Genomic DNA, 26,477 nt, shown 5'->3' with positions numbered 1-26,477 from the left:
ATTATTATTATTATTATTATTATTATTATTATTATTATTATTATCTTGCTTCTACAGATAGTCCTTACTTAAGGGCTATAATTGGGACCAGCAACTTTATCACTAAGCGATTGTTAAGTGAAACATCATGTAGTTGTGATATCATTTTCTCTGCTCTCATAAAGTCAATCTTTAAGCAAGATATCATAGGACAGCCACTAGTGATTTTATTGCCATTGACTTCATTGACTTGGCCCATGTGAATCCAGCTGTGATGTACACAAATGGTGATCCATGATCATGGGATGCTCCAATGTTTGTGGTAAAGTTACTTTCTCGGCACTATTGTAACTTCAAATGGTCACTAATGAGGGCAGTCGCTAAGCAAGGACTATCTGTATTTCTTTATAATTTAACAAAAATGTCATACAGAAGTTTTATTTGTTTATCTGCATCCCACCTTTATTGTTTTTACAAACGACATGTACCACTAATTTTTCCCACAACAACAATCCTCTGAGGTGGGCTGAGAGTTGATTGATTCCTTTTATTTGTCAATGAGAGTAATGACGTATTAGATTTTTTTTTTAAATCTCATTTTGGATAATCGAGTCAAATGCTGTGAGATTCAAATGTACTACTTGATTTATTGAATTGCCCAGTCAAAAACTTAATTGGATCTTCAGGTATTTACAAATAAAAAAGAGAAGGTGGTATTCATGGTATTTTAAAGAAAAAGGGAAGAGAAATATACAGTAGATAAATCCATATTAAATTGAGGATTTTTGCCATCTTAATTGACAAAGAACCTTATTTTGTAAAGCTAGAGTGTGTATTTTATCAAACCTCAGATACTGAGCTATTTTATCTAGACTCTTGTTAACTATCTTATAAATTTAGTAAATTTATACAGTCACCCATCTCACAGAAAGTGACTCTGGGAGACGTAAAGCAAAATAACAAAACCATATCACAATATAAAAAAACATCAGACATAAATAAATAAATGAATGAATGAATGAATGAATGAATGCAAAACATAATGGAATAAAGCAAAAGAAAAGTATAGAGTAGAACCTCATGATCCAGGAATGGGCACATGAAGTTGTGCAAAGGCCATCTTGGTCATGATTTCTGCCTGTTCCTTAAGCAGGAATAGGTCCACCTGTCTGGTCCCACCATCATTTCTTTTCGAAAAAGGCTTCCTTTTCCCTCATGGAGAACCTTTTTTTAAATCTTTTGTTCCAAACTCTTAGGGTTGCATATCAAACAAAGTGATTCTTAAAATCAACATTTATTTTCGCCTCATTATACTATAAGTAGGCTTGCTGTCTTAATCTTAGTTCATGATCCTCTAATTCAAGTAATCTCTTGTTTTAAAGTATCACTCACTCTTTCATCTAGACCAAACAGCAGACTTCAAAGTGTTATTTCAAGTCTAGTAAACCAACCTTTTCTTTCTTTAGCATGTTGCAGATTTATATCTAATTCTTGGGGGGGGGGGTGTTCCTTGACATATAAATGTAGAAATATCCTTTTGCCATTGTTGAAATGGACTGTCAGTTATTAATATTGGTAAACTCTAAAATAAAAATAACATCTTTAGTAAAATATCCATCTTATTTACATAGATTCTGACCAATGAGGATAACTGCAAGTTATCCCATATTTACTATCATTTCATGCAGCTACAAAATTGTCTTGAAACAATTTAGAGACAACTCATCAGTGTAACCCCAAAATATTTAACCTTTTTCTCTATCTTGAACCCACTTTTTGATATGCCCAGAATAAAGAAGGTATCTTGTCTGTCCTATTGGTTTCTTTGTCTATATTATAGTAGAAGACATGTAATCCAGTAGTAGTAAACCATATATTTCATACACAAGGAATTTTTTGACACAATGTGCTTTTTTCGTATGGATTTTGTAGCCTTTAAATTGGCTACTAGGCCTTTCAATAGTGAAATCTATTTACCATAGATTTCATTATTCTAACTTGGTTTTATTGATTTAGTAGATTTATTGCACTTTAAGAGAGTAATTCCTCTTGCCAAATAAATATGTAGATAGTGTTGTAAGGGCTGTTCAGTTTAGAAGGATTGTGTCTGATCCAAAACAAGTTTTAAAATGAATTTAGGTCTTATGCACAGACTCTTGAGATAAATGGTATAAACATTTCTTCAGGGCATAGTTCTGCTTAAATGTAATCACTAACAAATTAAACTTCTTTTACCTGAGGGAATATATATATATTTCTGAAAATTAAAGCAAGGGTGTTTAGCATCTTATAGTTATAAATTATCATATAATATACAGGAGCTATATGGTATATTTGAAGAATATGTATATATTGAAATATATGGTATTTAAAGCCTGTATAAGTAGTAGTGTATCTGTCACATGTGACTAAAATTTCAGTAGCTTGCAACAGCTGTCCACTTTGGATTCTGCCTCTGTTCGTCTCAAAGATTCCTATGAAAAAGAGACTGCACAGTTTTCAAAATGTGTCTCCAGGAGGATGAAGTTTCAATTTGCTTGATGAGGTCAGCGCAAATAAGAACGGTGAGCTTTGAAAATCTTTGCTTGGAGTGGAAACCAGTTGGTGAAAAAAAAGAAAAGGCGTGGAGTGGGAGAGAAGCGAAGAAGAAGAAGAAAGAGCAAAAACAGATGGCAGAGAAAGAGAGAGGAAGGCAAGAACAAAAGAAAAAAGATGGATTAAATAGAGAGAAATGGCGGCAATGTTATTGTTTCAAGGTTCTCATGTTGCTCAAACTGATTCCCTTGAAAAAGTTCTCCTTGCTATTTCAGTGTGGAGAAGAATCATATATGTTGTCCTCTAGGGATCGGAATTGAAAATCCTTTGAAGATTTTTAAAAATTGTCTTCCAAATTCTTTCATCATGATCAATATTTAAGATGCTACAACTTGTAAGATGGAAATTGGATAATCATATTGCTTAAACAGCTGCAAAGCTTCTGGGTTATGTTCCCCCCCTTTTAACTAACACCTTAGTTAAAATCACTCCGTGGGCTAGGTAATCTTTAATTAAAACTTTGCCTTCTATTTTCAGGGTCTGTCAGTAATTCTATTACATGTTTTATTATTATTTTTTCCAGAAGTTTACTTTGGCTATTAAAAAAATCACTGTTGACCATAGAACAGGACACACTGCATTTCTGCTTTCTTAATTGTTCCATGCAAGGCTGTAAAGTAATAATAAACCAGTTTGCATTCAGACTTGATTGTATGTCTGTATGTTTGCACGAGCATGTATATACATCAATGCTAAAATACGTCAATATTTTAAGAAATCAGGAACATTTGAGTTCAGTTGTAAGTCATTATGAGGTTTTTCTTCTTTTGGTTATTGGTCTTGTCTTACCCTGTTTTTATACTGTGAATTGTTGGAAACTTTTATATCTCAAGTTTCCTTATTTTGACTTTGTAGAGCATCATAGTTTTAATAAGTTTAGAATGTCAACACAAAAGTTAGGCTCCTGAGGAAAGGAAGTGCCTGGGTGGGCATTTATTTGCTTTTAGCTCATTGATCCCTGATTAACACCTGAATTGGCTCAGTTAGAGCTTCTTGCTAATGTAATTAAATATTGCATCTTTCATCCTGAATTCCAGGACAGACATAACAACATATTAGAAATCAGACTGTTTGCCAAAAAATAATGATGCTACTTCCTCACACTTGGAAGCAGGAAACGGTACTGTAGCGCTATAATATAAAACATATTGTAAGCTGAACATAAACTGAAAAAGTCCCCCACCAAAAATACATTTAAAAAATGAATATCAGAGCCCCATGTAGTTTGCATAATTGTACAGCTTATTGTAATCCAAGCATATTGGCTCTCCACCCATCACTCTTGCTAAAACAAATAAAGCAGTTTTTCTTTGTGATAGGCAGTTCTGGCTGGAGACGTGCTGTGTCGTTCATCATGTGCCAATTTGTTCCTTAGCAAATTGAACCCACAATCTAGATTGGAAAGCTGATTTCCTTGCTCTGATAAGTTGGCTGTGCTTTTGCTATTTTGCTCGGCCATAGTTAAGGATGATGTGAACAAACCACAGCAAGACACAGCTCATGCATTCCCCCCCCCCTCTTTCTCATCAGTTTTCCTGGCAGTCCCCAGAGCAGTAGAAATGAGGAAAAATCACTATCAGAAAGCTCATAATAACAGTTTGTCAAATAATTGAATGTAATAATACCCTTTAGAAGTCAATAAATGCTGCACAGGCCTTACTTACTTACTCTTCTCTAGTCAAACACCGGTGGAAAATAACTCCCATATGCCAGAAGTACAAGATTTCTGGAGAAAAGGGGATTTTCTGCAGAGAAGGCTAGCCAAAGGGCATCATACCATTTGATTTAATAAATGTTTGCTGCACTTAATTTAATGATTTCCAGGTTCAATTGCTTCATGAATTATGAACAATGCTTATGAGAATCATGAATATTACTGGCTAAATGAAATATTTTTCTCTTTTTCTTGTATTCAGCACGGATGGCTATTGTTTTGCGATGGTGGAAGATGAAGATACTGGAGGACAGACTTTTACTACAGGCTGCATAGGTTTAGAAGGTTCTGACTTCCAATGCCGAGTAAGAAGATGTTGCAAACTCAACTTGAACTTTCAGAATCAGCCTGAATATTGTCAGGAATTAAAATATTTAATGTTCTACATTACTTTTGCGAGGTCAAAGAAACAAATTGAGAATATTATTGCCATTAATATGAACAGCAGAAATATTCTGTTGTGTTGGCCAACAATGCTAAGAAAAATCCTGCTCAGAATTGTAAAAGTAGTAACTGTTAAGAAAGCAGAGTACAATAAATCCTTGACTTACAACCAAAATTTCCATTGCTAAGCAAGACAGTTGTTAAGTGAATTTTGCCCCATTTTACAAACTTTCCTGCCATAACTATTAAGTAAATCACTGCAGTTTTTAAGTTAGTAACATGGTTGTTAAGTAAATCTGGCTTCCCCATTGACTTTGCTTGTCAGAACATTGCAAAAGGTGATGAAGACACTGCAACTGTCATGCATACATGCCAGTTGCCAAGCATCTGAATTTTGATCATGTGACCACAGGATTTGCAAATGTGAAAAATGGTCATAAGTCACTTTTTTCAGTGCCATTTTAACTTCAATCACTAAGCAAATGGTCATTAACCGATGTGCACAATTGGAACTGAAATTTCTATCCTATGTTGTTGCTGTTGTAATTCGAGTCTGACCCAATTTTACAACAATTTTTGACAATTGTTAAACAAATCCAACTTCTCCAATGGGTGTTTTTTGCTGGAAATTAGCAAAAAAAAAAAAAAAAGGTAGCAAATCACAAGCAGGTAACTGCAGTACATTGCATCTAGTCGTAAATGCAACTAAATTAGGGCCCTTGGTGTTAATGCAAACTCAAATCCTAATTTGTTTTTTACATTTTCTCATAAGTTTTGGAATTAAACTGCACATTTAAAAAAGATCCAAAAGAATTTGATAATGATAAGCAACCTGAATTATAGATTACATCTGTGTTGAAATAGTTGCACTCTTAATTTTTTTAAGACGGGCACCTTGAACTGTTTGCATGCACACACAGTTTCTTTAAGTGTCTCCTTATAGTTTAAAATTGTGATGAACTGTTTTACTGAAAACTTATAATTATTATAGGACACTCCATTGTCTCAACCAAGAAGATTAATTGCATGCTGCACAGATCAGGATTTCTGTAATAAAGATCTTCACCCTACTCTGCCACCATTAGAACATCCAGGTAAAAAGAATACCAATCCTCATTTCTAATACATATCTATTTTTGAAAAAACTATGTAAGTTTGTCAATGACAGTGATGATACTACAATGTAAACATTTTGTATGTTGCTCTTTTTTACTCACCTTAAGAAGATTTCCTAAATAGTTTGCTCCTCTGAAATCAGGAAAACCTATCTAATAATATAGTCTTAAAATGCAGGAGTGAATTACTTTGATGCTTGTTTCTATTTAACTAGATAACTGGTTTATATGTCCCAATATCTATAATTCATACTGTTTTCAGTACAAATGACTTCATTTTAAGAAGATGTTTTCCTTGAAGAGTATATGAAATATCATTTTGTGTAGTATATCTCCTTTGTGAACACATTCGTCTTTAGATTCTCTTTCTTTAATCACTCAATCCCACTTAATTGAAGATCATGTAGTAATTAAGTTGGTGTTCAGTTCAGTCAATTTATTATAGTCTTAGATCAGTACAAGAAATGTGTCCAAGAGTAACTATGAGAATTTATAAATCTGTTTTAAGAAATCAGTAAATAACATTTGAGATAAAGCTAAAATACATCTATAAAATAACCTCACTAGAACCTGTGAGTAAAGTCTGAGAGCAACAATGAGACACAGTCTGAGAGCAACAGTGAGACACAGTCTTTGTCTAAGTTATAAGTATAGTGGTATGACATAACATTGCATAAAATGTGATACGTGTAGTCCTTGACTATGACCGCATTTGAGCTCAAATTTCTGTTGCTAAGCGAGAAAGTTGTTAGGTTTTGCCCCATTTTACAATCTTTCTTCCCACGGTTGTTAAGTGAATCACTGTAGTTATTAAGTTAGTAACATGGTTATAAAGTGAATCTGGCTTCCACATTGACTTTGCTTGTCAGAAGGTCGCAAAAGCTGATCACATGACCCCGGGACACTGCACCTGTCATAAATCTGAGCTAGTTGCCAACTGTCCAAATTTTGATCACGTGACCATGGGGATGCTGCAATGTTCATAAGTGTGAAAAACGGTTACTAGTCACTTTTTTTGGGTGTCGTAACTTTGAATGGTCACTAAAAAGGTTGTAAGTCGAGGACCACCTGTAATGTACAGAAGTGATAATAGCCAAAATTTATGTGGAGTGAAGATATCTAAAATTACAGAACAGTTATTAATAGTTGAAATTACATTGTGTGTGTGTGTGTGTGTGTGTGTGTGTGTATAGCAGAAGTGTGACCTTGCATGCTACTGTGCAAAACCTAGCCACGTGCACTGAAATAAAAGGCAATTAATTTGTGAGCAGCATCTGAGCAAAGGCTGAGTCAGAGCAATCAGTATATCTGCTGATCAGAAGGAGGATAAATCTGGTTCAAATGTCTTTATAAAAAGAGCAACGAAGAACATATTCTGTGGTTTCTACCTAGCCACAATCACAGGGGCAGACAATTGATGTCACAGAACTCTTTGATAATTTTTTTTTTCAAGAAACCTACAGTGTGCTGAGTAGTAAGAAGGACAGCTGGAAATCTTACTAAACTTCTGAACAGTTTTGATTTATCAAATGTCAGCTGTCCAAAACCCTCTAATTCATTATTCTGAAAATCAAGAATTTAAATCTCCAGCTCAATATTTTTCTTTCATCAGGAAACAGCCTGTCCAAAATTGGTTTCCAAACACAACTGTTTTTCACTTGTCATGTGAAAAGTAGTTGCTTCTGATTCAGAAAGCTTATGACCCATGGTCATATCTCAAGGGAAAGTAGGGTCTAGAGAAATCCTCTAGTAGCAGTAGTTCCTTAAACTACAAATTAAGTAGTAGTAGTTCCTTAAACTACAAAATTAACTCAGATATAGAGGTGATGGTAAAAAAAGTAAAGAAGATACTGTACTCTCAAGTGCTTTTCCAGGTACTAGCAATGGAACCGATCATTCTCTAAATATGAAAGAAATGTGTATGCATGGATATGTCAGAATGAAGAGTGAAAACTAACTGAACACAAAGGCAAAAAAGTCTTAATTTACTGGAAACAAGATAAAAACAGAACATTCACCCTCACTCAAATGTTTCTCATTTTAAACAGCTTTGCTATGCAGTAAAATGAAATGTCCTTGTAAGAACAAGAAGACCATATACTGGTTAGGCAAGATGCTTATTAGTCAAGCAGGAAAAACTGTTAATAATATTGGAAAGAATAAAAATATTGGAAGTGAAAAAAAAGCAGGTTTCAGGCAGAACAGATAAAAAAATCTCATTACTGATTTTATGCTCTTGCAAACAGAAATGGTGGTGCCACTATGTCTGGCTCTCAGGCTGGCGATGAAATAAGCGGGACACTGATGATAGGACAAGAAATTGAGTTTGATTGGCTTTCATTGCACATTTCTCAGAGCTTAGATTGCAACTGTAGTAAATCTGAACACTTCCAGTTTGTGAATGAAGAAACTTAGTTGGAAAATATTAGCTATTTCTGAATGTAGAGAAGTCTCTTCAGATACATACATTTTTACAGGAGATTGCATAGAACCTATCTAAGAAATAGTCAAACTAACTTCAAGGAGGGGCATAGCAAACTGAAGACATTTCTTTGAAAGCAGAGCTGACAACTTTAGCAAAGAACAAAAAACCTAGTGAATAAACCGGTTCTTCAGAACCTCTCCAGATAAGAAAAGACATAAGATGACCCACATATGCTCCACATGGCTGCTTCTCTCTAAGACAGGGGTCCCCAATACCTGGGCTGTGGCCCACTACCAGGCCCTGGCCTATTCAGAACTGGGCTGTGCGAGCGATGGACCAGTGGGCACTCATGTGCAGCTCAACTAGTGCAAGCAGCAGGCCAATGCGCACATTTGTGTAGCTTGATTTGTGTGAGCGGCAGGCTGGCATGCATTCATGCACACGTTCACATGCAGCTCAATTTGCACAAGCTGAGCTGCACATGCATGCCAGCCTGCCACTCACGTGGCCTGGTTCCCCTCTTCCTTCCAGCCCGGCTGCCAAGCTACAAAGGTTGGGGACCGCTGCTCTGGGAAACTGCAGGATAGTGGACTTTCATGGGTTTGAGTGCCAGGAGATACAGGAATTACAGGACGTTTTTGACTTACAAACATGATTTACAGTTGGGACCAGAATTTTCATTGTTAAGCGAAGCGGTTGTTAAGTGAGTTGTGCCCAATTTGATGCCTTTTTTTTTGTTACGGATACTGAAGTATTTTTTTTTCATATCCTTTATAAAAGAAATTACAAAATCATCAGCCTTGTTTTGGCTCTCCCCTAGTAGTAGATGCTATAAAATTAAAACATTAAACCTGATGCAAACCGAAGATAGATTCTGTGTCTGTCTCTCCCATCAGAGGCAAACCAGAAAGGAAATGTTGCTCAGGGGCTACAATAGAAGATGAAATCAGAGCTTGAAAGTAAACGTGCTTAATAGAAAGCTAAGAGTCCCATAGGCACATGCTTGTTGCATCACGCTGGTAGATCCGAAATACAATAGCCGTATTCCAGGACTAATCAATAAGAATAGAGGACTTGCAGCTTATGGTGTTATTTCTCTTCATCTTGTCTTGCTATATAGAACACCAAAAGATCTCCCCTTACTCTAAAACAACCAGATGCATGCTGGATCAGTTTTCAGTTCACAGATAAAGAAATGTATACTTGAAATGGAGACCATAACCTCCTAAAGTCTTATTCATATTTGTGATGGTGGCTATTAGAGATATATGAATCACAGTAAATCTTTTTGCTGTTACTATATTAACTGGAGAGTATTTCAGTATGAAAGATTTCAGTATTTCATTTCTTTATGGAGTATTTTTTTAGTTGAATTTATTCTTTCCTCCTAACTTTCCCATATCCCAACATTCCCTAATAAAAATGAAATTTCCTTGAATTTGCATAGTTGCTAATAAAAATTACACTGGAAACATTTATAAATGTCAGGATTTGTCGTGTGGATGTTTTGAGGCTGGCTTATATGTTTTTCTGGTGTAAATTTAACTTTCATAAAAAAAAACTGCTTCTAATTTTTAAGCTAAGTTTTGACCAGCCCTTTATGAGTGCTAACTATCTCTTGAGTGATGAAGTCTATTTGCAGACCCTGCTAATATTCAGCCCTGGAAATCCCACTGCTGAAACGTTTGATTTTTCTCCTGGTGCTGGGTGCATTTCTCTGTTAAATTTCTCTGCTACTAAATCCATGTAGCGTCAAGGTTTCTTATAGAAAAATGTTAATGGTGGTTGAAAGTTGAACAGAATATGATCGAATTTGTGAACTTTAACTTCCACCCTCATTTTTTTCTAGAGATAAATTGCCTGTCACAATACATATAGTTGACAATTGCACAATACTGTGATGATAACAATACTCCAAATATGTGGAAGTGATGGTAAAGTATTTTACCATGGATATTTTACTATCATTTCCATGGATCTGCAATTGCTACCATCACAATACTCAAACTATCAAAAAGCAGTATAGGGGTAATTACCAAGGAAATCTGAATTTAAAGGTGATTCAGCCTATTATAAAATGTGGTTGAATCCAAAAAGTTCAGGAGAGGCATATTCTTCGAACCAATGTGATTTTGTTCCAGCTCCTGTTCTGGATAGCAATGGTTAATGTGAGGAACTTATAAGTTGCATGTGGGTACTGCAATTTTTAATATCGTCACTGTCTTAATTTTATCATTCCCTCCTGCTTGCTACTTAAAAATATGTGTGAACTGATAAGTAACATTATCTCTGATTAATAATGGCTTTTGTTTTCTTATTTAAGCTTTTTCAAAGGGAAATGTCCACCAGAAGGCTCTGCTAATTTCAGTGATTGTCTGTAGCATACTCTTAGTGTGCATCATCATATTCTGTTACTTCAGGTATGTCTGGAAAAAAATATCATGCTTTCTTCCTTGACTATTTCTTTATACAGCTCATGCACAATTTGACATGAATGATCATTTTAATGTGTTCTAATTTCTTGGATTTGTATGGAGATTGATAGAACAATGTGGTTTTAATAATACTTTTGACATGGCTTTGTCAGTCAGAATGAAAACATACAAAAACTGAGCTTGTATGTATGAGCTAAATGGAAAGTGGGGTTGTTAGTAAAGTAAAACAAAGATGGTTAGCTTGGTATGTTAGAAATAGCAATCAGTGCTGGTTTAAATTATTAAGCACTGAGATTTTTAGGATTTGGGGTGAGTTAATAATTCCAAAAGTATTTGATATTCAGGAGTATATTGAAATGTCTTAAATGTTTAGATTTCTCAGTTAAACATGACTAAACATCAAATTGTACATTTTTTTCATTTAACAATGAATTTAGAAGTTTTATTACTTCTTCAGGTTGTGCCAGAGTTGAAATAAACATTGCAGAACTGTTTTGTGAATTAGAGTCATAGAAATAATGCTCTAGTATACAGTATGTTATTCTCAATGACAGCTTCCATAAAATAATTATGTTTATTTGCTGACATGCCTAAGATGCATATATCCCATTATATGGTAGATAGTGGTTTAAGACTTACAAGTGCTTGTATGACACATGTTGGGACATCCTGGTTGAACTTTGCTTCTTTTCTTGGGTATATGCCACTGTCCCTCATGGTCTTGGGAAGCTTATTTTGGATTTAAGAAGGTGTTGACAGTTGTGCCATATTTGCCCATAGGTATTGCAAATCATCCTTTTCCTATTGAATCTGGATCACTGCACAATCCTAAAGCTTAAGTCTTTGTCATTTCTGTTTTTATCTTTCTGAGTAACATAGTGTCTTAGAAAAAGAACACTTCCTTCCTTCCTTCCTTCCTTCCTTCCTTCCTTCCTTCCTTCCTTCCTTCCTTCCTTCCTTCCTTCCTTCCTTCCTTCCTTCCTTCCCTTCCTTCCTTCCTTCATTCATTCATTCATTCATTCATTCATTCATTCATTCATTCATTCATTCCTGTTGCAAGTAGATACATTAGTTATAGGACCAGGAGCACTGTTGATGCAAACATATAAGGGTGATACCCTCCTGTGATCTACCTATCCAAGAAGTTAATTCTTGGAGAATAACAATGAAGTAAATAATCCTGAAAAGGATGGTTATGCTCCAAAATTGGCCACTGAAATCCTTCATGCATATTTATGGAGGAGAGAATTCACAGTGATAACAGATCCCAATCTCTCACCTGGATAGACTAGATGGTACCTAGCATTGTAATCTTACAGTAAATCACAGAGCAAGTACATCTATCCATCTACACAGAGAGAACGAGAGAGACAAAACCCTTTTGAAGTTGTGTACTATTAGTTTGTATGTGTATAATTAGCATCATTCCCAACAGATTTAAGAAGGTGTTGGCAGGTGTGCCATATTTTCCCATAGGTTTTCCAAATCACCCTTTTCCTACCCTATCTTGGATAGGCTAGTGACAAATAAAGTAGCATAAGCCCCATTGGATATTATCAAGAAGGTTATGTTTCCTGACCAGATTTTCTCAATCTGGGGATCTTCAGGACATGTGGACTTCAATTCCCCAGCTAACACAACCACTGCTGGTATTTGGTGAGCTAAATTGTTCACATCTGAAAGTACACAAATTAGGCAAAGCTGCTGGCCTGCAAAATGAAATGGCAGATTTATTTTTTTACTAGTTTTACTAGCAGTGTTACATTCCTCCGGACAACTCTACCACCAACATAGCATAAAATAAAGCACTTTCATTCATGGGAAAAATAACTGATCAAACTTTCTTTGGAATACACTGTTTTCTTCCATCGATTTAATTAGGTTGGATTCCCATTTGGCTCTTCTATTCATAAAAGTATTTCTTGCAGCTCCATTGTGTAATTTGATTAGATTGCATTGTATACCTTGGCACTTTGAATGGATTTTTCTTTTTTTATCCCTGTCACTTTTTTCTTTTTCTACCAAGTCTCTGAGATATTTTATGTAACATATAAACTTGCTTTTACTTTAATCCCTTTATGTACTTTTGTACATTTCTTACATTTACAGGTCACGATCACTCATGAAGTGATCGGTTGTTGTGAAAAATGTACTAGAAAATAGTGTTGGCCACGAGCCCTATACATAATTTAATTGTGAATGAGAGGATAGACTGGTACATATTACTGAAATACGCCAAAGGTGAAGAGTTCCCTCTCATGGAGGCCTGTTCAGTCAATCTCTGTTCATCAGTCTTGATCCCAGAATAGAGGAAATAGTGTGGGAATTGTATACTGGGACAGCTGACTAGACATGAGGGCTTGCTTATTATGTTCAGAACAAACTCAGAGAGCTTGTGTCAGACCTTACCCAGCCGGGCCCTCAGAAAAGTAAAATTCTTAATCCATTGACTTGAATCAAAAGAACTTTTACTGAGAGAAACTGGGTGCAGTAAAGTCAGGCGGAATCCGAAGGCCCCGCGCAAAGCATAAAGCAATTATTTTGGTTTCCCAATCCCAACCCGCCCTGACCAGTTCACTGGCAGCCAATGTGATGCCAAGAAGATGTTTTGAGAATACTGAGGTGCTAGGCAGATAATAGTTCACGCTCGGGGCACGACGGCCTTGGAATCTGGCAAAAAACAGGCTGGGAAGGAGTCCGTCCCATCTTTGAAGACGGTCCCCCTGCCTAATTCCCAAGCGAAGAGCAAAAGCAAGAAAAGTCCCAAGCACGCCATCCTCCCTCCCCCTAGCACAACGGCAGGACAGCAGAATACGAAGGGTGGACCTGACATCTTGTATTTTACCATTCTCCCAGCTGCATGGCAGCATAGGGCTTTTCAATTTCATTGCAAGGATGGTTGTGATTTCACCCAGGCTGCTAGTACTGAGTGATTTTAGCCTCTTTTTCCTCATAAAGGAGGCAGCTCAGGACTTAATGTTTGTCATGACAGCCATGTGCTTGTCCCTGTTTATCACAAAGGTAATACATTTTTGCTCATTGTTAAATGTAATTAGATATAATGTAAGTACATGATGATAATAATGAGAAGGGTACAAATTTACAGGGAAACACAATGTCATGAAGGCCTTAAAATGCTGAATTATTCATAGCATTTAACAATGGAAAAATGGTAGTAAACAATGGTAGAAACATAGTCTTTTGCTTGCTTTCATGACCAGCCACTATTAGTAGCATCACCTGTAGTTATTCTTATATATATACCCACAGGTATAAAAGGCTAGAAAGGAGACGGCGACCTCCTCATTACAGCATTGGACTTGAACAAGATGAGACTTATATTCCACCAGGAGAATCCTTGAAAGACCTCATTGAGCAGTCACAGAGCTCAGGAAGTGGTTCAGGGCTCCCTCTATTGGTAAGAAAAGAGTACTGAGCTCATAATTATAATGGTCAATCTGTATAAGAACCTTCATCATTTGCCCAATTTGTTTGCATTGTATCTCAACTAAAGAAAATAACAGAATTAGTCTTTCATGAAAAATACAGGACATAATCTGGAGGCTACAGGCGGAGAGCTAAGAAGATCCCAATTATATAGGTTCTCAGTTCTTGCATTTGTTTTATTATTTTGATCATATTTTGTCCATTTTTAAAACTACAGAGACTTTATTTCATTTTATTTTTGTATTTTTAAACTTCATTTTCATTTCAAAACAAGTTGAAAGAATTTGAATCTTATAAGTGAGCTTTGTCCTCATTTTCCAGCTGAATATTCACAACTGAATGAATATTCAGGGTGAACTTGATGTAAAAATACTAGATAGGCATCTTTATGCAGACAATTTTAGACTAGGAGTTCTGGGAGTTGAAGTCCAGACATCTTAAAGTTGCTAAAGTTGAGAAACATTTGGTTAAGGAATTGACTAAGACCAGGGAAATCCAATCGCATATCTCTACTTAATCATAGAAGCTCACTAGATATCTGAGCATCATTTGTAAATGAACACAACTGAAAAGTATATTTTGTCCTGATTTTGACCTGTATCTTTCAGCCACAATGAGAAAAGAATGCTGGACTAGATAAGTTAGACCTGCAAGATTGATCAAAGACCAAATACTATTAGCTCAAGAGAAAATATCAATTCTTGCAAACGGTTCCAAACTTTGAGAAATTACAAAAAATGTGTCTAGTAGGAAGTAGGTATAATTCAAAACATTGTATGTTTCTAACAGGTACAGAGGACTATAGCAAAACAGATTCAGATGGTGAAGCAGATTGGCAAAGGTCGCTATGGGGAGGTTTGGATGGGAAAGTGGCGAGGAGAAAAAGTGGCTGTCAAAGTTTTCTTCACCACCGAAGAAGCCAGCTGGTTTCGAGAGACAGAAATCTATCAGACTGTTCTGATGAGGCATGAAAATATTTTGGGTGAGTGGCACAACGAAACGTAATCTCTGCATTGTGATCTTGTCTCCCCTGAGGTGAAGTTGGCCTCATCCCTTCTGATCTTTTGAAGGTCTCTATTGTTAACATGTCTTCATCTGCTTTTTACTTTAGCAAAGTTTTTTTTATAGTTTTGATATTTTAATTGTTAATAATTATAAAGATTTTTAGTAATTTAATAATAGAGCTAGGTTCTTCAAACAAGTACATTGTTGGTGTTATCCATCCTGTTGCTACTTTATTATGATAAAGTAGCTGCTACTGCTTTGAAGCTGGTCTTCCACTAGTTTGACTAAATCTCAGCTCTTTCTATGGTGGTTTGCTGAAAAGTCCATTAACTATCCTAGGTTTATGGACTAGAGCAGTGGTGGCGAACCTATGGGCACTAGTGCAGTTGTCCCAGCCCCGCCTCCCCCCACAGCCCCCTCCTCACCAGCAGCCCCCCGGAGGAGAGTTGCCCCAGGCATGGCCCTCGTGGAGCAGCGCAGCCAAGGACATGGTAACTGGGCAGCAGGGACAAGACTCCGCCCTCGCACCCCATCACACCCAGATGATGCTGCGGGGCGCGGGTGGAGGGCGTGGCTGTCATGGTACTGCAGGACTGCCTGGGTGATCTGCTGTTGTGGGCCATGGAGGTAGTTGGCCCTGTGGGTGGGCGGGGCGGATTGGGCAGGGGCGGACCAGACGGAGGCACGGGGCAGTTTTTGGGCACTTGGTGTTTAAAAGGTTCGCTATCACTGGCCTAAAGCATCACTTCCAGTGGGAAACTGAATCACTACATCTACATTGAAAGTTTTTTATGGAATATTTTAAATATGTTTCAATTATTTGTTACTACTCTCCTGAGGTGAACATGTTGGTTGTTATCTCTTCAAAAAGAGGTAAAAATTGCAACTTTTTTGCAACTGAGAGTTAGAACTGTGTTGTTTATTTTCTTTGCTTTAACATAACCCCATAACCATGCCAGCTTATTATTTTAGAAAAAGCCACATGACAAACTGCTGCAGTACTGCAGCAGATAAAGTACACACTAGGTGTTCTTATGTGGGTTTTGAAGATTAGGCGCTAGACCAGGTACTTTAATTTGTTTTACAAAAACAGATAGACTGGTCACTGCTGGGAACCATATGCATGAAATAATTGGCATTTATTCCACGCAAGTAATTTTCATATTGCAGGTTAATTTTTCCAATCCACTTTAAAATCACAAATGAGATAACAGGAAAAGTACCAGTGAATTCAAAATCATATCTTATGTTGTCAGTTTTAGCCACAACACTATATACTGTACTCAGCTGAGAGACAACAAAGGGAAATAATAAATTTATCAAATCATTTTTAAAAATTAGATTTTCTTCTTTTAATCTATATTTATCTGTTTGGGGCCAAATTTTAGATTTGTATAATAAACCTAAAAACCCCAGGGTGTACATTTTGTACATGTAAGATTTTGTACTTAGAAAGAAATGTACAGCATAAAACAATCTGGAGAAAGCAGGATGACTTTGGTGAAAATGTTATATTCCACATCTTAGCCTTCAAATGCTCTAATTCAGCAAGATGGCAGTTCAAACCGTTCTCATCTGTGACGGTAAACCAATCTTACTTTTGCTGAAGAGACCAGAAATGGATTCCAGGTCTTAGTACCTTGGGAACTGTGGAAAATGCAAATACATTCGTCTAACTCAGTGTTTCTCAACCTTGACAATTTTAAGGCATGTGGACTTCAACTCCCAGAATTCCACAGCCAGCATTGCTGGTTGTGGAATTCTGGGAGTTGAAGTCCACATGCCTTAAAATTGTCAAGGTTGAGAAACACTGCACTCCTAATTTAATTCCAGCATCAGGACATTTTTATTTAAATTGAACTTTGAAGAAGTTGAAGAAAAAAACCCATACCAGAAGCACCAATACCACTAGTAAACATGCTGACAAACGTTATCTTCCCTTAAGGCAGGGGTCTTCAAACTTGGTCCTTTTATGACTTGTGGACTTCAACTCCCAGAATTCCTCAGCCAGCATGCCTGGCTGAGGAATTCTGGGAATTGAAGTCCACAAGTCTGCCTTAAAGTTAAAGACCTGGGACCAAAAGATAAGACTCTAGTTTTGAATTAAAATACACAGAGAAGAAAAATGAGAGCTTGTTTCGATCACCTACATCTTCTGTCACAGTCATTTCATTTCAAGGAAGACAAAAGAAAAACACTACATAATATAAAGAGTAAGAGACAGGCAGTCTATGGAGTGTATGGGGACTGAAATGGACAGAATGACAGAAGGAGATATAATGCACTTTGTTAAAACCTTGGAAAGGATAGAAATAGTGCCACAAATGGAGCAATGGGAAGAATGACAGCACTCACAAATAATTAGTTTTCAACTTGGAAAGAACTGTCTCTTTCTCCCTGACAGTCCAAATTGGGAGGAAGGGGTAAAAGAGAGTAAACAAAAAAAAGAAAGCAAAAAGGGGGACAGAAAAATAATTATTCACTTTTGTTTCCAACCTGATTATAGCTCGAGGTAGGTTGAGCATTGCTTTTAAGCAGAAAGATAAAACAGAAAGAAAAATAATATATTTAGTGGTGCAATGGTTAGAATACAGTACTGCAGGGTACTTCTGCTGACTGCTGGCTACCAGCAGTTTGGCAGTTTGAATCTCACCGGCTCAAGGTTGACTCAGCCTTCCATCTTTCCAAAGTCAGTAAAATGAGGACCCAGATTGTTGGGGCCAATATATTGACTCTGTAAACTGCTTAGAAAGGGCTGAAAAGCACTATTTCTATGGCTATTATCTTTCTTTCAGATTTTACCATTTTCCTTTCAGGGAAAAATAAGTATTTAAGATATTTTTTTTATCATTGCAGCCAGAATATAAGCTTGCAACTGAACCTGTTTATAGCTGGGCTTCTATTTCCATTTTTTTCATATAATCTAGCATTCTTGTGAGATTTCAAAGATTTATAGTACGGGACTATGTTCTGCGTTTGTCATAAAAAGTTGGAATCCTTGAATAGAAAGCAAAGAAGATACTGATAGTTCCAGATCTTCCTCTACAGAAAAAGCTTTCATTAGTTCAGAAGCAAATGCTATTTAGTAAAGATCAAATGGCAATTAAATAAAAGCATTAGTTTTCCTGATGTGACTGAGCTGAGTTAAAATTATTGTAAATTATATGAATAAGAATCCTGGAATAAAAACTATTTTTAAAATAGACTATTTAATGGCTAAAAGACTATGGAGTATGTGATATTGTGATATTAAGATGAGATTAATATTTTTTCAGATATATTGGACACCAAAGACAATGTTTACAATGTGTTGGCTGCAAATCTTACTCTAATACAAACCTGTCCTACAATTTCTTAATAACCTTAAGTATTGATAATAACGGTGTTATTATACAGTTTAATATATTAATGTACTTTTGGATTAAATACAAAGAATTCAGAATCTATCACATTCTAATGAACTGTACTGAGCATAGGGTGCTACATTGCAATGCTAAGGATTTATTGTAATTATTAAATGTTATGCCATTTAAATGTTTATGTGCTAGGGGATCTGGGTTTTCTGTTTCTTAAAATTACTAATGATATTAGAAAAGTCTTAAGGGGGCACAATGATTCAGCAGTTAAAGATGTTGAGTTTGTCAGCTGGAAAGCTGGGTTTGAGATCTGAGTGCTATGTGATGGGGTGAGCTTCCATTACTTGCCCCAGCTCCCGCCCACCTAGCAATTTGAAAACATACAAAAGCAAGTAGATAAATAGGTACCACTTCAATGGGAAGGTAACGGTGTTCCGTGCTCCTTTGGCATATTAACGTGCTGGTGCCACATGATCACGGAAGTGTCTTCAGACAATGATGGCTCCCTCAGCTAAGAAACGGAGATGAGCACTGCTCCCTAGAGTTAGATATGATTGGATAGGGGCAACCTTTACCTTTATCTTTTAGAAAAGTCTTGTTTTAATTTTCTCTTACAGGATTCATTGCTGCAGATATTAAAGGAACCGGATCTTGGACACAGCTTTATCTTATCACCGATTATCATGAAAACGGATCTCTGTATGATTACCTAAAATCTACTACCTTGGATACAAAAGCAATGCTGAAATTGGCATATTCCTCTATCAGTGGACTGTGCCACTTGCATACTGAGATCTTCAGCACCCAAGGCAAACCAGCAATTGCTCATCGGGACCTCAAAAGTAAAAACATTCTGGTGAAGAAAAATGGAACTTGCTGTGTAGCAGATCTTGGTCTGGCGGTTAAATTCATTAGGTGGGTAAAATACTGCATGCCTTAATGAAGCTAAGTCTGTTAAACATTTTTTTAAAGAGAAAAAAAGGGAGAAAGTTATATAGATCTTTGAAATGCTGTCCATCCTCTCTAGCAACCAGTCTTTTGTGGTAGGAGTGAACAATTTTGAGAAGTACCATTTCAGAAGGCCACTTGAAGCTCTCCTATGATGATACTACTCACTAGAAGGAGTAGAGTGGCAGGGTGTGTGAATTTTGTGGCGTCACAAGAATAAACCAGTTTCAACTAATATATTTTCAAATGAAGACTGTCTCTTCAGTAGTTTGAATTATACTGCCACAGCACAGGTGCATGTGAGATAAGGCCACACTTTGAATACTGCATCCAGTTTTGGTCACCACGTTACAAAAACGATGTCAAGACTTTGGAAAAAGTGGAAAGAAGAGCAACTAAGATGATTAAAGGCCTGGAGACTAAAACATATGAAGAACAGTTGCAGGAATTGGGTATGTCTAATCTAGTGAAAAGAAGGACTAGGGGTGACATGATAGCAGTATTGCAGTATTTGAGGGGCTGCCACAAAGACAAGGGGAATCAACTTATTTTCCGAAGCACCAGAAGGCAGGACGAGAAACAATGGAAGGAAACTAATCAAGGAGAAAAGCAACCTGGAATTAAAGAGAAACTTCCTAATAGTGGGAATAATAACCAGTGGAACAGCTTGCCTTCAAAAGTTGTAGGTGCTTCATCATTGGAAGTTTTTAAGAAGAACCATTTGTCTGAAATGGTATAGAGTCTCCAGGGTCCCTTCCATCTCAATTCTGATTCTGATGGTGATGCAGACACATTAATATAGATGGTTCCGTTACTAAACATTTTTATTAGCTATGTATCTTATATCCACAGTATATCTTCTTTAAGATTATGAAGAGTAATTATTTAGTTTTTTGTTACCCTCCATGAAAGCCTTAGCATCTGAGGCACCTTAAGGTACTTGTAAGAGAAATAAAATTATAAACCCCAGCATCAGAATTCCAATTTGTTGCCCACAAACTCTCAGAAAAATCTCCAGCATCCTCTGCTGAATTCTGAATTTTGCAATTGAACGCTTAATGTAATGTGAATGGGTATTTCTCTTTTAATAGCAGTTTTGGTTTTTGAAGAGAAACTGCATACTTAACTTTTGTGTCTTTAAACACTCCCCCCCCCATTTTACAGTGATACAAATGAAGTGGATATCCCACCAAACACCAGAGTGGGAACCAAACGTTACATGCCCCCAGAAGTGCTGGATGAAAGCTTGAATCGAAATCACTTTCAGTCATATATTATGGCTGATATGTACAGCTTTGGACTCATCCTTTGGGAAATAGCAAGGAGATGTGTTTCCGGAGGTAAATATTTTAGGCATGGCTGCATGCCTTTAACAGTACATTATCAGCTTTCAGTATCTACAGTACAAAGTTCATGTTGGAATGTATTACACGTAGTCCTCGACTTAATGATCACCTCTAGGTAAAGGCAAGGCAGTTGTTAAACAAGTCACCCCTGACTTTTACGACCCTATTTGCCATAATTGTTAAGTGAATTACTGCAGTGGATAAGTTAACTATGTGGTCGTTAAGCAAGTCTGACTTCTTCTATCGGCTTACTTGCTGGAAAGCTGGCTGGGAAGATCACAGATGACATTCACATGATCCCAGGATGCTGTAGCCATCATGAATATATGCCAGCTGCCAAAAGCCCAATCATCTGATTGCAGGGACTATAACAGTGGTGGCGAACCTATGGCACGCGTGCCAGAGGCGACACTGAGAGCCCCCTCTCTGGGCACGCGCGCCGTTGCCCCAGCCCCCTCCTCACCAACAGCCCCTCCGGAGGAGAGTTGCCCGAGGGGGCGTCCCGCATGGAGCAGCACAGCCAAGGACATGGCAATCGGGCAGTAGGGACAAGACTCTGCCCTTGCGTCCCATCGCGTGTGGATGATGCTGTGGGGTGTGGGTGGAAGGTGTGGCCACCATGGCTTGCAGGGGCGCCTGGGCAGTCTGCAGCAGGCTGTGGAGGCAGTAAGTGGCAGTAAGGGGCAGGGTGGGGAAGTTTTTGTGCACTTGGTCTCTAAAAGGTTTGCCATCACTGGACTATAAGTACAAGGACCAGTTGTAAGTCATTTTTTTCACTTCCCTTGTAACCTCGAACGGTTACCAAACAAATGGGTTTGTAAGCCAAGGACTACCTGTAATTAGATTTTTAAGGTGCCATAAAATTTATTTTTGCTGCAGCCGGTTAATACAAACTATTCTCCAGAAAACATTTGGGGTTTTTTTTTAACAAGAAAGAAAAAGAATTATAATAGCGTTGTAAAAATAATTGGTGGCACTAAACTAAGTCCCTTTCTACTCTTGGGACTTATTATTCCTTTTCTGGAAGGTCTTACTTAGCCCATAAAGATTTATTCTCTATTTTAATAGACTCTTTTAAAGATGCCATATTTCATAATTGTAGTGGGAATTTGGAGTTCATTTATGGGAACTCTTGTGGTTATAAAAATTACTGCTAAAGCAAGAGAACAGCTGTTGTTTGAGCAAAAATACAATGAGGTTGATTTTACTTAGGTACCATGATTAACAAGGAGATTAAATTTAAGAGCAGAAATATAGGCACTACAGGTGTTATTTGGCTTTAGAAGGCCTGCAAGTGTGTAGGAGGGAACACGTATCCTGATAGAAAATTAATTCTGGATTCAGGAAGATTTGGAATGCTAATCCTATTTTTTTTTTTATTCTGTTCTTTTTCTTATGACTGTTTAATGTTTAAATGTTTGTAAACTGAAATTGGCATATTGTGGTATCCTTTTTAAAGGGGCCTAGCATGTAGATCTATTCTAATAATCTGAAGTCACCTAAAAAAGGAAGTTGGGCATTTTGGTAGCACTTTCAATTACTAAAAATTAGGACAGATTAATCTTGGAAAAGACCAGGTCCTAATTTTATTTCTAAAGGTTTGGTAATGGGACTTACAAACACATTACTGGAAAAGTGCCTTCAGCTTTAGCAATAGCACTTAGTTTTATATACTGCCTCACAGTGCTTTACAGCACTCTCTGGGCGGTTTAAAAATGTCAGCATATTGTCCCTAACGATCTGATTCCTCATTTTACTGACCTTGGAAGGATGGAAGGCTGAGCCCCATCTGGATTAAACTCCAGGCTATGGGTGGAGTTTGCCTGCAATACTGCATTCTAACCACTGCGCCCCAAAGGCTCATCATCTTTGATGACGAATAATTAGAGAGGGGTGAAGGCAGCCCCTGCCCAATATTCCCAGAGTATTTGTTTCATGTAGGTATAGTCTGCTTCAGTTAGGCAAGATTTTGTCTATAGGTGTGAATTGATAAATCTGCTTCGAAGAATCACTACGTGTCTTTCTTGATTTCCGGAGCAACTTTCTACAATAAATTCTCTTTCACCATATTGATCAGAGTAAAATATAGATTGATTTTTATTTCCTGCTGCTATCCATATCTATGTTGAGTTTAGTTAAATTTGTAAGTTCTTAACCCCACAGGAATGTTCAATTGGACATAATTTATATATTTGCCATGCTAGGTATTTTTGAGGAATATCAGCTTCCTTATCATGACCTTGTTTCCAGTGACCCTTCATATGAAGACATGAGAGAAATAGTATGTATCAAGAGATTACGCCCTTCATTTCCCAATAGATGGAGCAGTGATGAGGTAAGGAGACCATTTTCAAAAAAAATTGAATCACATGCTTAAAATGAAGAAAAGGAATACCTAAATGTTAGGACACTACCCATACTTTAGGGAAGTATTTTCTTTTCAGTCAATCCATTACAGGTAGTGCTCGACTTATGACCATAATTGTTAAGTGAATTTTTCCCCATTTTACAACATTTCTTGCCACAGTTGTTAAGTGAATCAGTGTTCAGTTAGCAGTGTTAAGTTAGCAACACAGTTGTTAAATGAATCTGACTTCCCCATTGAGCGAAGGTTGCAAAAGGGAATCACATGACCCTGAGTCATTGAAACCGTCATAAATATAAGTCAGTTGCCAAGCGTCTGGATCTGGATCACGTGACCATGGGGATGCTGCAAGGGTCGTAAGTGTGAAAAAAGGTCACGAGTCACTTTTTTCAATGCTGTTGTAACTTTGAACGGTCACTAAACAAGCTGTTGTAAGTCAAGGACTACCTGTACTGAATGCTTTTGAAAATTATTTAATAAAATGTAGGCACAAAAAATAGATTCTAACCCTAATCATAATGGAAAACCAGAGGTGTGGCTTAGAGTGAGAAATTTTAAAAAAAAAATCCTAGAAAAAGGAAGTAGAAAAGGCCCTTCTAAAGCATTGATGGATTGTTGTTGAATAGGAGTCAGGTTGAACTTAAAAGCACTGTTACCTTAATCAATAAAAGTATTTGTAACTTTTATACTCTAGTCTGCTCCAGTGGTTTGACATATTTGCTTGAAATATTGCAATAGTTTGTTCTCATGAACAAAACAATCATCCAACCCATTTCTAGGCATGGCTAGCTTTTAGTACACTGTTGACCGAATGGGTTTAATTCTTCAACTTGGGTTTGTGAGGAAATCTTAACCCTATGAATTCCTAACTAGAATGGCCAAACTTTGTGTGATAAGGAATTGAGATGGATTGATAAGTAGGAAGATGAGAACCTGGGCTGGATAACTACTGGCTCATATGATATAAGGATCTCCTACTTTTCAAAGAAGGAATCTAGGGAATTGCGGTTTTTTATGTGCCCTTTATATTCTCCCAGACACAGTCCTAGCTAAATTCTTTGTAGAATATGGATACATATACATTATTTTACAAGCTGACTAAATAGCATAGTAGCTCTGCAAAAGATAGTCTGGGAGTGCAGTGAGTTTTCTGCTCCTTATTTCTACTTTTGTAAATTAATATGGGAAATTGCTTTTCTGAAGCTAATATACTGATATTTTCCTTAAGGGGAGGAGGGAGAAAGTCTGTACACTTTCCACAGAGAATTTATAATGAAGCAAAATTGTGTTTTGGAATCAGTAGACCAGTAATTGATGTATTGCAGACAAATCTGCCGACAGTTATGGTGATGCTATGCAGAGGTCATTAATCTTGTTAAGTGGTACAGTGTAATGCTATTATTGTAGGAGACAGCTGTGATTTGGGAATAGCAGTCTTTGCTTAAGTATTCTGCAATTAGATTTAAAAAGACTTAAAAATGGCAAGAGTTGTAAACAATCTTGAGTGAGTGATGGTGGGAGCATAGGCAAAGTGGGCTTTTTAAAAAAGTGAAAAAATGTAATAAATTGCAAAAATTCCACAGAGATGTTTATTTACTACATTTTCTGACTTCTTTGTAATCTTCAGCAATTTAACCTAGAAATTCGGGGTTTAAAATAGCATGAAACTGAGTAGTTATGTTCTATAAGTTGCAGGTTTCTTATTATAAGTTCAAACCAGCCCCTGAAATATCTTCCTATCCCCAATATTTTAAGAGATATGATGCTATTGAATACATGTTGGAAGAAAACAGGGTATTTATCCTAACTACAGCTGTCTTAGAAAGTTTCGGTGTAATCTTCACAGATTGTTGTTTGATGTAAAACCATCAAATGCTTCGAGAACAAATGTAGTCTCATTTTGAAGGAGAATGGGAATCTCTCAGAGGCCAAGTCTAAACAGAATTATACACAAAGATCTAGTAACAGCTACATAATCAGAGCAAAGAGCAAAAAATGCGACTGTTTTCATGTAAATTTCCTTGCTCACAGGAGTTCTTTTATTTAGAATAGATTTTTCAGTCATATTGAAGTGTTCCGTCTATAACTCCAAATATGTAATATTGGCCATTGAAATATTCTTGATATGAGAGAGAGATTAATATATATATATATATATATATATATACCTATTTTTTTTTCACAGTGCCTACGACAAATGAGAAAATTAATGACTGAATGCTGGGCTCACAACCCGGCTTCTCGGCTGACAGCCCTGCGAGTAAAGAAAACACTTGCCAAAATGTCAGAGTCACAGGACATTAAGCTTTGATTCAGCTAACAAAAGCTAAAGCTCAGAAAAAATGGACTTTCCTTCTGTGTCTCAAAGAGACAGGAAGAAGAATGACATGCCTTCGGTAATATGAACCTTGAATGCAGATTTTGGCAAAGCATTTGCGCACTGAGGCAGAAACCTTTCCAGGGGAAAGAAACGTGGCCCAGTCGAGAATTTTTTGGTTCCTGTATGGCCAGACAAAGAAGACTTTTAGCTACCTTGGAGATTGAAGCAAGCCAATGTATCGATAATTGTTTCTAGACTATATATGCTGCTTTCTGTGAAAGCCTTTATTATTAATATTGTTATTAATATTTGAAGTTTTTTAATTTTCATGGGAATGAATCATTGCAGTTACAAAGTCCAAGGAAATAATTATTTTCTAACGCCTAAAAAAAAAATTGCATCCAAAGTCCTATTACTTTCTACTGATAGAAAAATGTGTTGCACTCTTAAAATGACCCAAATCCAATTTTAACTTGTTATGTAGGATGCATGCTACACCTGGAAAATAGGCTCACCCATGAAATTGCAGCCAAGCAGTGCCTTGAATACACAAGATATTGTCATGCAGTTCCTGTGCATAACTTTTTAACATTTTACATTCACGAAACTTGCAGGAGCATGTCATCACAACACATTTTTCTTAGCCAATTCCAAGTTGTGATACTTGTAGAAACATGGGCTTTGGTCATACCCATAGGGTGTATCCTCTACTCCTGGAAATATGAGAGTGATATCAGGATATAGTTATTCACTTAATGGGACTTATGCAAGTTATTCTGACAGAGGCCTGTGCCCTTGGGGTCATTTTGACTATTTTTTTGGCATTTTACACTCCGTGTTTTGAAAGGAATGTCTTACAGAACATTTGTTAAAGGTTGAACTTTTGTATTCTCACTAGCATTTCAATGATAAATGAAACTGTTCCCAAAATTGCATTAAAAACTTTTTGCCTTAAGGTAATTGAGTTAAAATAAACTGTGTTGATAGAAATGTTCCTAGAGGAAAAAACTTTTCTCTCCGTTTCTTTTTATTTATTTATTTTT

At 36.8% G+C, this 26,477-nt stretch overlaps 1 protein-coding gene across 1 annotated transcript in view; it reads left to right on the top strand.

The window, feature by feature from the left end:
• The window catches only part of BMPR1B (bone morphogenetic protein receptor type 1B), a 38,393-nt gene extending 12,950 nt beyond the window's left edge, over positions 1 to 25,443 (top strand). Inside the window, exons 4-12 of the mRNA XM_015824043.1 lie at positions 4,491 to 4,593; positions 5,664 to 5,766; positions 10,536 to 10,632; positions 13,918 to 14,065; positions 14,884 to 15,076; positions 19,073 to 19,370; positions 20,568 to 20,743; positions 22,954 to 23,084; positions 25,300 to 25,443. Of these exons, the coding sequence (XP_015679529.1) occupies positions 4,491 to 4,593; positions 5,664 to 5,766; positions 10,536 to 10,632; positions 13,918 to 14,065; positions 14,884 to 15,076; positions 19,073 to 19,370; positions 20,568 to 20,743; positions 22,954 to 23,084; positions 25,300 to 25,425 (1,375 nt within the window). The 3' untranslated portion in view covers positions 25,426 to 25,443. The remainder of the gene's footprint in view (positions 1 to 4,490; positions 4,594 to 5,663; positions 5,767 to 10,535; positions 10,633 to 13,917; positions 14,066 to 14,883; positions 15,077 to 19,072; positions 19,371 to 20,567; positions 20,744 to 22,953; positions 23,085 to 25,299) is intronic.
• Positions 25,444 to 26,477: the final 1,034 nt, after the last annotated feature.

Source organism: Protobothrops mucrosquamatus, unplaced genomic scaffold (assembly GCF_001527695.2).
Source record: "Protobothrops mucrosquamatus isolate PMUCROS unplaced genomic scaffold, P.Mucros_1.0 scaffold2094, whole genome shotgun sequence".
Classification (NCBI taxonomy): Eukaryota; Metazoa; Chordata; class Lepidosauria; order Squamata; family Viperidae; genus Protobothrops; species Protobothrops mucrosquamatus.
This window is presented reverse-complemented; position numbering and strand designations above follow the sequence as displayed.